Consider the following 11,757-nt stretch of genomic DNA (forward strand, 5'->3'; position numbering starts at 1 on the left):
TCGGTTAACAAATAAGCACTTTATTGCAATATTTTTCAAAATCGGACGAACATATACATGGGAGCTATGTCTAAATCTGAACCGAATTCTATAAAATTCACCAGCAATGACGAGAGTCATAAGAAAATTCGTCCTGCCAAATTTCAAGAGAATTTGTTGTTAAATGATAATTTTATTGCAACATTACTGCAAATCGGACGAACATATAAATGGGAGCTATATCTAAATCTGAACCGATTTCTTTGAAAATCCCCAATAAAGTCGAGAGTCATTAAAAATTCCTTCCTGCCAAATTTCAAGAGAATTGGTTTAAAAATTACCATTTTATTGCGTTATTACTGCAAATCGGACGAAAATATATATGGGAGCTATTTCCAAATCTGAACCGATTTTTTCCAATTTCAATAGGCTTCGTCTCTAGGTCAAAAAACATGCCTGTACCAAATTTTAGACGATCGGATGAAAACTTCGACCTGTACTTTGTACACAAATTAACATGGACAGACGGACGGACAGACAGACAGACGGACATAGCTAAATTGAATCAGAAAGTGATTCGCAGTCGATCAGTATACTTATCAATGGGTCTATCTCCCTTCCTTTTGGGTGTTACAAATAAATGCACTAGGTTAGAATACCCTGTAGGGTATAATGATTCATACGTATCAGCCAGATGATTGGGGGCTTGTGGTGGCAGTATGATTATTATGATATCTAATTATAAATGTATAATACTGAATAATGTCCATGTAAGAAGAAATATTCATTAAGTCAATTACCGTTTGATTTATTGTGAAAATACACTATTAGCAATTAAATTGAGGAAATTATAATCAATTCGTTGTGAAATTCCTATATAAATAGGTAAAGATGGAAAAGTGAAACCCAAATTGAAATTGAAAGCAAGTACGATAATCACAAATAAATTTTAGTCTGACCAAACTTTGAATATCCACTATCAAGGGTTTTGAAGCTAAAGCCTAGTACTAAAGTCATTCGCTCAAAAATTGTCTATTAAGTGATTCCGAAATATGCCGCATTCTCTTGGTCGGCATAACACTAACAAAACTCATACAATGACACGCAACAAAAGCAACTACATCGAAACATAGCTGTTTGTGACCCAGTTCATGAGAAATTAATTACATTTGCAATTAATTGAAGTGAAATTTTGTTGGCGCAGCGACATGTCGCTGCTATTTTGCTAATAGAACTCACTATCACTTTGGCGCAATACTCTGGGTTCTTTTCGTCGCTATTTTTTATGTCCACCAACTATATTCACATTCGGACATTCCATTAGCAACACATCGAAATATCCATTTTCGACCCTATAAGTACATATATAAATGATTTTGCAAATAAGGGGTATTATTTGGGTATTCAAAGATATGAGGTATTTTTCGAGATATGTGTAAACGTGCTATAAGAGGAAGGAAGGTATGCTGTTAATAATGAGAAAGAACATCATATGACCACACCACGACCACGTTTACAGGACCATATCCTTTTCCTGAAAGTTTTGATAACAAAACTGCCGAGGGGCTATTCTATTTAGCGAAATTGGGTAATCGGGAGATCGGTCTATATGGCTGTATCTAAATTTAGTCCGATCAGAACCATATAGAGGTCGGATGTTGGGAGGCCAAAAACTACTCACTGTTTCACTTTCAGCGAAATCGGGTAATAAATAATGCTTTTATGGGCTTCAGACCCCTTAACGGCAGATCGGTCTATATGACAGCTATATTTAAATATAGTCCGATCTGAAACATATTTGATATTTAGGTCGGATGTTGGGAGGCTTAAAACTGCGCACTATTCCAAATTTCAGCGAAATCGAGTAATAAATAAAGCTTTTATGGCCTTCAGACCCTTTATAGTGAGATCGGTCTTTGTGACAGCTATATCTAAATATAGTCCGATCTGTACCATATTTGGGTCGGATGTTGGGAGGCTTAAAATAACCTACTGTTTTAAATTTCAGCAATAAATAAAGCTTTTATGGGCTTGAGACCCTTTATCGGGAGATCGGTCTATATGGCAGCTAAATCTAAATATGGACCGATCCAATCTATAGTTAGGTTAGATATTGGCAGGCTTATAATAACTCACTGTTGCAATTTCAGCGAAATCGGGTAATAAATAAAGCTTTTATAGTCGTCAGACCCTTTATCGTGAGATGGGTCTATATAACAGCCATATCTAAATATGGGCCGATCTGTACCATATTTACTTCAGATGTCGGGAGCCTTAAAATAACCCGCTATTTCAGCGAAATCGGGTAATAAATAAAGCTTTTATGGGCTTCAGACCCTTTATCGTAAGATCGGTCTAAATGACGGCTATATCCAAATATGGACCTATATAATCCATATTTAATTCAGATGTCGGGAGGCTTACAATAACCAACAATTTTAAATTTCAGCGAAATCGGATACAGAATATAGCTTTTAGGTCTTCAGACCTTTTATCGGCAGATGGGTCAATATGGCGGTTATATCTAAACATAGACCGATCTAATCCATATTAACGTCAGGGAGGCTTTAAATAACCCACCATTTTAAATTTCAGCGAAATCGGGTAATAAATAAAGCTTTTATGGGCTTCAGACCCTTAATCGGGAGATCGGTCTATATAGCACCTATATCCAAATATGGTCCAAACTGGGCTGGTTCAAGAACTTAACCAGGGGGCATCAAAAAGAAGTATCTGTGCCAAAGTTCAGCTCAGTATCTCAATTTTTGAAGACGGACGGACAGACACACGGACATCGTTAAATCGTCTTAGAATTTTACGACGATCCGAAATATATATATTGGGTTGCCCAAAAAGTAATTGCGGATTTTTCATATAGTCGGTGTTGACAAATTTTTTCACAGTTTGCGACTCTGTAATTGTTTTCTTTCTTCTGTCAGTTATCAGCTGTTACTTTTAGCTTGCTTTAGAAAAAAAGTGTAAAAAAAGTATATTTGATTAAAGTTCATTCTAAGTTTTATTAAAAAAGCATTTACATTCTTTTAAAAAATCCGCAATTACTTTTTGGGCAACCCAATACTTTGCAGGGTCGGAAATTGATATTCGATGTGTTGCAAAAGGAATGACTAAACGAATATACCCCCTATCCTACGGTGGTGGGTATAAAAATGATATCTTCTGAGATTGTTTTCAACTTCCTTGAGTTCAGATTTAGTGACTCGGAGGATAGAAAATGTTTGCAGGGTTAGCTCAATTAAGTGGTTGGACACTTGCTTTCAATTTTGTTTTGTTTTGTTTTTGTCATCGCTAACTCAACCATATCTATGATATATGTATGCGTATGTGTATGTATGTTTGTACATTTCTAAAGTGTTATCATTTACCAGATTATCGAGTTTTTAAGTATTTTTGTTTCTCTCTCTCTCTCTCTCTCTCTCTTACTCTCCAAAATTTTAGATAGCCCTCTTCTCTCTGGAAATAAAACAAATTTTGTTTCATAGCCAAAACAAAACTCAAGGCGTACACATTAAATTCTAATAAAACGCATTGACAAAAGTCATACCACTAAAATGTTTAATGACGATGAATTGGTGCCTCCAACTTGGATAGATAGCACGTTCTTAGAGAATGCATTGACCAAATATGGAAATAATAAAACAGTCGAGGTAGGAATATTTGAACAATTAATCATGTGCTGATTTATTTACTATTGCGCTTCTTTTTATTAAATTTATGATTTTATTTATTTGTTAATGGTGTTTTGCCTGTTTTTTTGCAGATTATTAAATTTGATTTGAGTCCCGCCACCATGAAGGGAGATCACTATGCAAGTGTTATGTTTCGTTGTAAACTTGAATACAGATGCCCCGAAACAAGTTCCCATATTCATAAATCCTTAATAATCAAAACCATTCCCGATGATGAGAAAAACATCAAATATAAATTTCTAACAGAGGGCACTATCTTTGAAACGGAAATCAGTATGTATGCGGAGGTAATACCCAAAATTGAGAAAATACTGGCCGAATGCGGAGAGCCAACAAAATTGGCTCCAAAGTAAGTCCGAGTGTTGTGTTTGTTGAGTGAAGGTGGTTCTTGAGCATTGAAATAGCAAGTGGTAGGCCAACTATTTCGTATAACATGGAAAGTAGTTAAAAACCAGGAAGAAAAAGAAAAAGTCAGGCAAAGCCGACTATATAATACCCTACACCACCGAATCTACGTACTACTTATCATACATAGAACCTACCTCGCGATATAGTCAGACTACCTACTGAAATATCGAATTGAACTTTGTAAGATTTTCTTACGATAGGATCTAAATTGTGACTGGTTTAAAGGCCATATCGGATGAAAGGTATATATGGGAGCTATATCTAAATCTAGACTGATTTTGATGGTATGTCAAATAAAACACCTAACTCAAATTTTGTTAAGGTAGGACTAAAATTGTGGCTTCTATATCGGATGATATATATGTATGGGAGCTATATCAAAATCTGAACCGATTTTACCCAAAACCAATAGCATTCCTCCTTGATCCAAGAAAGGGACTTGTGCAAAATTTCATGAAAATCGGACAACAGATGCGACTAGTACCATAATTACAAGTAAACATGGATAGACAGACAGACGGGCATGGCTAGATCGACTTAAAATGTCATGACGATCAAGAATATATATACTTTATGGGTTCTTAGACACATACATCAAGGTGTTACAAACAGAATGACGAAATTAGTACGCCCCCATCCTATGGGGAAGTTTGGCCGGGCAGAATCTTGGGAACCCACCACCATGGATTCTGCTAAAATATGGGAGCTATATCGGGTCATAGACCGATTTCGACAGTACTTAACACAGTTGTTCAAAGTCATAACAGAACACTAAAAGTAAAATTTCAGTCAAATCGGACCAAAATTGCGGCTTCCAGGGGCTCAAAAAGTCAAATCGGGAGATCGGTTTCTATGGGAGCTATATCTAAATCTGAACCGATATGGCTCATTTGCAATCCCCAAAGACCTACATCAATATTAATTTTCCGTGTAAAACTTCAAGCGGCTAGCTGTACGCGATCGACCCCTATCGTGATTTCAATAGACAGACGAACGGACGGACATAGCTAGGTCAACTCAGAACATCGAGACGATCAAGAATACATAATCGTTATGGTGTCTTAGACGAATATTTCGAGGTGTTACAAACGGAATTACTAGATTAGTATACCCCCATACTATGGGGGTGGGTATGAAAATCAGGAGAGCGATTTATATAGAAGCAATATCAATGGACATACCGAATAAAACCAAATTTAATAAAGTCAATTGAAAGTCATGGGAGAAGTCATTGTTCAAGATTTTAGACCAATTGGATGAGACTTGGGCCCTCTATGGGTGCAATGAATCTTATAGGATACATTCACTGTCGTATCGCGTATTATACCCACCACCGAAGGATGGGGGTATATTAATTTTGTCATTCCGTTTGCAACACATCAAAATATCCATTTCCGACCCTATAAGGTATATATATTCTTGATCAGCGTAAAAATCTAAGACGATCTAGACATGTCCGTCCGTCTCTCCATCTGTCCGTTGAAATCACGCTACAGTCTTTAAAAATAGAGATAATCAGCTGAAATTTTGCACAGATTCTTTTTTTGTCCATAAGCAGGTTAAGGTCGAAGATGCTCTATATCGGACTATATCTTGATATAGCCCCATATAGACCGATCCGCCGATTTAGGGTCTTAGGCCGATAAAAGCCACATTTACTATCCAATTTTGCTGAAATTTGGGACAGTGAGTTGTGTTAGGCCCTTCGACATCCCTCGTCAATTTGGATCATATCGGTTCAGATTTGGATATAGCTGCCATATAGACCGATCCTCCGATTTGGGGTCTAAGGCCCATAAAAGCCACATTTACTATCCGATTTCTCTGAAATTTGGGACAGTGAGTTGTGTTAGGCCTTTCGACTTCCTTCGTCAATTTAACCCAGATCGGTTCAGATTTGGATATAGCTGCCATATAGACCGATCCTCCGATTTAGGGTCTTAGGCCCATAAAAGCCACATTTACCATCCGATTTCGCTGAAATTTGGGATAGTGAGTTGTGTTAGGCCTTTCCACTTCCTTCGTTAATTTGACCCAGATCGGTTCAGATTTGGATATAGCTGCCATATAGACCGATCCTCCGATTTGGGGTCTAAGGCCCATAAAAGCCACATTTACTATCCGATTTCTCTGAAATTTGGGACAGTGAGTTGTGTTAGGCCTTTCGACTTCCTTCGTCAATTTAACCCAGATCGGTTCAGATTTGGATATAGCTGCCATATAGACCGATCCTCCGATTTAGGGTCTTAGGCCCATAAAAGCCACATTTACCATCCGATTTCGCTGAAATTTGGGATAGTGAGTTGTGTTAGGCCTTTCCACTTCCTTCGTTAATTTGACCCAGATCGGTTCAGATTTGGATATAGCTGTCATATAGACCGATCCTCCGGTTTAGGGTCTTAGGCCCACAAAAGCCACATTTATAATCCGATTTTGATGAAATTCGGGACAGTGAATTGCGTAAGGCCCATCGACATCCTTTGTCAATTTGGCTCGGATCGGTTCAGATTTGGATATAGCTGCCATATAGACCGATCCTCCGATTTAGGGTCTTAGGCCCATAAAAGCCACATTTACCATCCGATTTTGCTGAAATTTGGGACAGTGAGTTGTGTTAGGCCCTTCGACATCTTTCTTCAATTTGGTCCAGATCGGTTCAGATTTGGATATACCTGCCATATAGACCGATCCTCCGATTTGGGGTCTTAGGCCCATAAAAGCCACATTTATTATCCGATTTTGTTGAAGTTTGTCGTTGAGTTGTCTTAGGCCCTTCGACATCCTTCTTCAAATTGGCCCAGATCGGTTCAGATTTTCCGATCTTTCGATTTAAGGTTTTGGACCCATAAAAAGGGCATTTATTCTCCAATTTCGCCGAAATTTGGGACAGTGCTTTGTGTTAGGGTCTTCGACATTTTTCTGCAAGTTGGCCCAAATCGGTCCTGATTTGGATATAGCTGACATGTAGACCGATATCTCGATTTAAAGTCGTGGCCCCATAAAAGGCGCATTTATAATCCGATTTCACTGAAATTTGCCACAATGACTCATGTTAGGCTTTTCGACATCCGTGTCGTATATGGTTCAGATCGGTTAATTTTTAGATATAGCTACTATACTTATTAGTATTTGGTCCAAATCGGAACTTCTTGAGCCACTATAGGGCGTAATTCTTATCCGATTTGACTGAAATTTTGCATGACCTGTTTTGTTATGACTTCCAATTAATGTGTTAAGTATGGTACAAATCGGTCAATAACCTGCTATAGCTGCCATATAATTCAATCTGGGGTCTTGATTTTTTGAGCCTCTAGAGGGCGCAATTCCTATCCGATTTGGCTGAAATTCGGCATGATGTGTTTCGCTTTAACTTCCAAAAACTGTACTAAGTATAGTTACAATCGGTCCATAACCTGATATAGATGCCATATAAACCGATCTGGGATTTTGACTTCTTGAGCTTCTAGTGGGCGCCATTCCTATCCGATTTGGCTGAAATTTGGCATGACGTGTTTCGTTATTACTTTCAACAACTATTCAAATCTGTCTATAACCTTTTATAGCTGCTGCTAAGTATGGTTCAAATCGGTCCATAACCTGATATAGCTGCCATATAAACCGAACTGGGATCTTGACTTCTTAAGCCTCTAGAGGGCGTAATTATTAGACCGATTTGGTTGACATTTTGTACAACAGCTTCTCCCATAACCTTCAACATGCGTGTCAAATATGGTTTAAATCGGTCTATAACCTGATACAGCTCTCATATAAACTGATCTCCCTATTTCACTTCTTGAACCGCCAAAAGGCGCAATTCTTATTCGAATTGGCTCCAATTTTACAGAATGGTTTCTACTATGGTCTTCAACATTCAATTCATATTTGATATAGCTCCGATAGCATAGCAATTCTTTTCTTTTATCCTTTGTTTGCCCAAAAAGAGATACCGGGAAAAGAACTCAACAAAAGCGATCCATGGTGGAAGGTATATAAGATTCGGACTTTGCATTCTTTTACCTGTTTTTAGCTCTATTATGAATCGAACTCGCGAACCTCATCCAGTACGGGTAATCCGAGTTCGCTACCAATTTATCTACTGAGGCTTTAGACTTCATCTCCATTTAGTTAAGTTTATCGTTAAGATCGGACGGGCCAAACTTTGGATACCCACCTCGGGTATATATGCAAACCACCTTTCGGAAATGGATATTTCGATGTGTTGCAAATTGAATGACAAGATGAATATACTCCCATCCTGCGGTGGCGGGTATAAAAAGGAGGCCCCTTGTCATTGAGCTTAAACATTAAAGGAAGTGCTCTCACTGATATGAGAGAAGTATCCCATGTTTCTTAATGGAATGTTCGTGAAAATTTAGTACATCAATATTTCAAAATGTTACAAACAGAATGACTATATTAGTCTAAACCCATCCAGTGGTGGCATTTTAAATCGATCCCAGTGCAAGCATTTTAAATTTTTAATGAATTTGGCTGAAATTTCACACCAAATCCCACCAGATAGGTCAAAACCCCGAACCACCGACATGACCCATTGAACCCCTAGAAAATTCCATTATTACCTTAGTCCATTACCTTACCCAGTCTGAAATGCAAGTTGCAAATTTGCCCATGAACATTGCATTAAGGAACAGGGGCAACTTCTATGAAATGAAATACAGAAAATGATGGTGATACTACAGACCAAAGCATTGGGTGCTAATCGAACCCAAACTCCCAGTACTAATAATCCGAGTTTGCTGTCAATTCTGCTACAAGCACCCAGTACTAATAATCCGAGTTTGCTGTCAATTCTGCTACTGGCGATTAAGACTTCATCTTCACTTTGCTTGCCAATGGACTTCCATTTGGCTTGCCAACGGAATGAATCTGTAGATAAGGTTCTAAACCAGCGTCTGCCACAAATTCGGGGTCTTAAATATAATTCTGTTCATGGCAGTGTGTCCACCAGAGATTGTTCCATTTGCCATAGTGGGAATAAAGTTAAGTCTGGCTTTATCTCCTGAGGATTAAGTTTAGTCTACTATTCTTACTATTCCCAACTAACTCATGATTTATTCTTTCAGCCTTATCTATTACTCTCTGGAACCTTACAAGGTTATAGTTTTGGAAGACTTATGCGTTGAAGGCTATCAAACACTTCGAGGTCGTTACCTAGATGATGACGAGGTAAAAATTGTCTACGGAAAACTAGCCAAACTACATGCTGTTACATATATGCTGGGACACAGTGAGGACCAGGAATCAGTAACCAAATTTCAGGATGGTTTTAAGGTTTACAGTTTGCCCATGATGAAGGAAATGCAAAAGAATGGCATCAAACAGTTCATAAATATGTTGTCATCCCATGAAGATTTCAAAGTCTATGCGGAAAAATTTAAGGCTATGGAAAATGATTTACATTCAGCTTATAAGAATATTTTCAGAGCATTCGCTCTCAAAGGAGGGGATGAAGAAGATGCTGCGTTCGTTTTAAATCATGGTGATTTTCACTTGAAGAATTTATTGTTTACTCTCAACAATAAGCAAAAAGTAGAGGATGTTCAAATGGTGGACTTTCAACTTAGTAGCTATGCTCCCTCCAATTTGGATTTGACATATTCACAATATTTGTTGCTTAGCTCCGATCAGCGCATGAGACGTGACGAATTCATGCAATACTATTTCAGTGAATTCGTAAGGATTTTAAAGAAAATCCAGTATCAAGGCGAATTGCCAAAATATTCAGAGTTTCAAATGGCGGCATTGAAGTATAGACATCATTGTAAGTATAACTGAGAAGGAATTGGGAAATTTTTCATTCATTATGTTCTCCTTTACAGCTGTATGTTTGCTAAGCACCATGCTACCAATAGTCATTGGTTTCTTCAGCAAAACCGCTGAAGAGTTAAAAGATATTCAAACTGCAGAGTTATCCGAAAACAGAGATTTAGATACACCATACTTTTATGAAGCTGATTTTATTGCTGAAGATCGTAAACTATTGCCAAAGTTACTCTATGAGGGATATCTGGACTGATTTGTGATATGGTTTATGATATAAAAATATTGAGAATAAAGAAGAAATTGAAATTTCATTGCAAATCATATTGATGAAACATTTCATAAAGAAGAAGATGAACCCTAAAGAGAAACACTAATAGCCTGTTTGTCGACGACGAACGCAGACTAATACTTTGTGTTAATATTTATTTCAAATATTTAACATTTTTTCTCATGTCTTAAATTCCCTCCTTGCGTTTTGTGTTCACAGGATTTTAATTAACTAAAATTGATACCAACCATTGAAGGAAGACCCAATGTCTCAGTCAACTCTTGCTTTTAATTTCCCTAAGTTAATCCATTGCAAGGGATAAAGTTTCCAGTTAACATTTTCTAGAGGCATTGTTATGCGAAACCTCTATTGAAACGTATTTACAAAAGAAAGTATGTTGTTGAGTGGAAAAGGTGATGGTGGTGGCGATGGTTGCTGTTGTTGTAATGGTGGTTCTGTTGGTCTATGTATAGAAATTGTTCCTAAGCAGCAAAAACATGGCCAGCAACTTAACATTATTTAAGTTGACTTTAAGGATACTTTCGAACTTTGCTGAGACAATGGAATGGAACAATCCTTTTTTTCTTCATCTACTTCGTAGACATTTATTCCCTTTTTTCCCAGCCACTTCATTGAAAACAAAAAACGAAGGATTGGTAAAAATAACAACAGCAGCAGAAGTAGCAATTCATCCTGATGCTTCATTGTTGCTCCATTTCATTATTGTGTGAGTCCTTTGCTACTGATTGCTCGGGACTACCGATCTCGCTGGAGCCATACAAATGCAATTGTTCCTTGGGATGAATGGTAGAGAGTTTGTATTTGAGAAAATTGGTTTATTGGTTACCTTTTAAATATATCCTCCACCATAAGGTGGGAGGATGGTATAGTAACATGGTTAAGGGGTTTGTAAAAAACAGAATTTTGTGTTTCTCATAGAAAACCTTGTTCAGCCAGGCTAAATAAAAGTTTTTCTACTCAGCCAGGCAGGCGCAGGAAACCTTTAATTCAGCCTGGCTGAATTAAAGGTTTCCTAAAGAAAACCTTATTCAGCCTGCTGAATTAAAGGTTTCCTTTAATTCAGACTGGCTGAATAAGGTTTTCTATAGAAAACCTTATTCAGCCAGGCTGAATTAAAGGTTTCCTATAGAAAACCTTATTCAGCCAGGCTGAATTAAAGGTTTCCTATAGAAAACCTTATTCAGCCAGGCTGAATTAAAGGTTTCCTATAGAAAACCTTATTCAGCCAGGCTGAATTAAAGGTTTCCTATAGAAAACCTTATTCAGCCAGGCTGAATTAAAGGTTTCCTATAGAAAACCTTATTCAGCCAGGCTGAATTAAAGGTTTCCTATAGAAAACCTTATTCAGCCAGGCTGAATTAAAGGTTTCCTATAGAAAACCTTATTCAGCCAGGCTGAATTAAAGGTTTCCTATAGAAAACCTTATTCAGCCAGGCTGAATTAAAGGTTTCCTATAGAAAACCTTATTCAGCCAGGCTGAATTAAAGGTTTCCTATAGAAAACCTTATTCAGCCAGGCTGAATTAAAGGTTTCCTATAGAAAACCTTATTCAGCCAGGCTGAATTAAAGGTTTCCTATAGAAAACCTTAT

At 37.5% G+C, this 11,757-nt stretch overlaps 1 protein-coding gene across 1 annotated transcript; it reads left to right on the top strand.

The window, feature by feature from the left end:
• The first annotated feature begins 3,442 nt into the window (after positions 1–3,442).
• On the top strand, positions 3,443–10,199 carry LOC106088263 (uncharacterized). The gene is made up of 4 exons (XM_059363164.1): positions 3,443–3,644; positions 3,758–4,035; positions 9,179–9,876; positions 9,935–10,199. The coding sequence occupies exons 1-4, from the start codon at positions 3,549–3,551 to the stop codon at positions 10,129–10,131; spliced, it is 1,269 nt and encodes a 422-aa protein (XP_059219147.1). The 5' UTR covers positions 3,443–3,548; the 3' UTR covers positions 10,132–10,199.
• Positions 10,200–11,757: the final 1,558 nt, after the last annotated feature.

Source organism: Stomoxys calcitrans, chromosome 2 (assembly GCF_963082655.1).
Source record: "Stomoxys calcitrans chromosome 2, idStoCalc2.1, whole genome shotgun sequence".
Lineage (NCBI taxonomy): Eukaryota > Metazoa > Arthropoda > Insecta > Diptera > Muscidae > Stomoxys > Stomoxys calcitrans.

What these genes read in the sequence shown, in the direction of transcription:
- LOC106088263 (XM_059363164.1), top strand. Translation starts at nt 3,549, where the DNA reads ATGTTTAATGACGATGAATTGGTGCCTCCAACTTGGATAGATAGCACG. An exon ending in GAAATAATAAAACAGTCGAG is followed by an intron (nt 3,645 to 3,757) that starts GTAGGAATATTT and finishes GTTTTTTTGCAG; the next exon opens with ATTATTAAATTTGATTTGAG. An exon ending in ATTGAAGTATAGACATCATT is followed by an intron (nt 9,877 to 9,934) that starts GTAAGTATAACT and finishes TCTCCTTTACAG; the next exon opens with CTGTATGTTTGCTAAGCACC.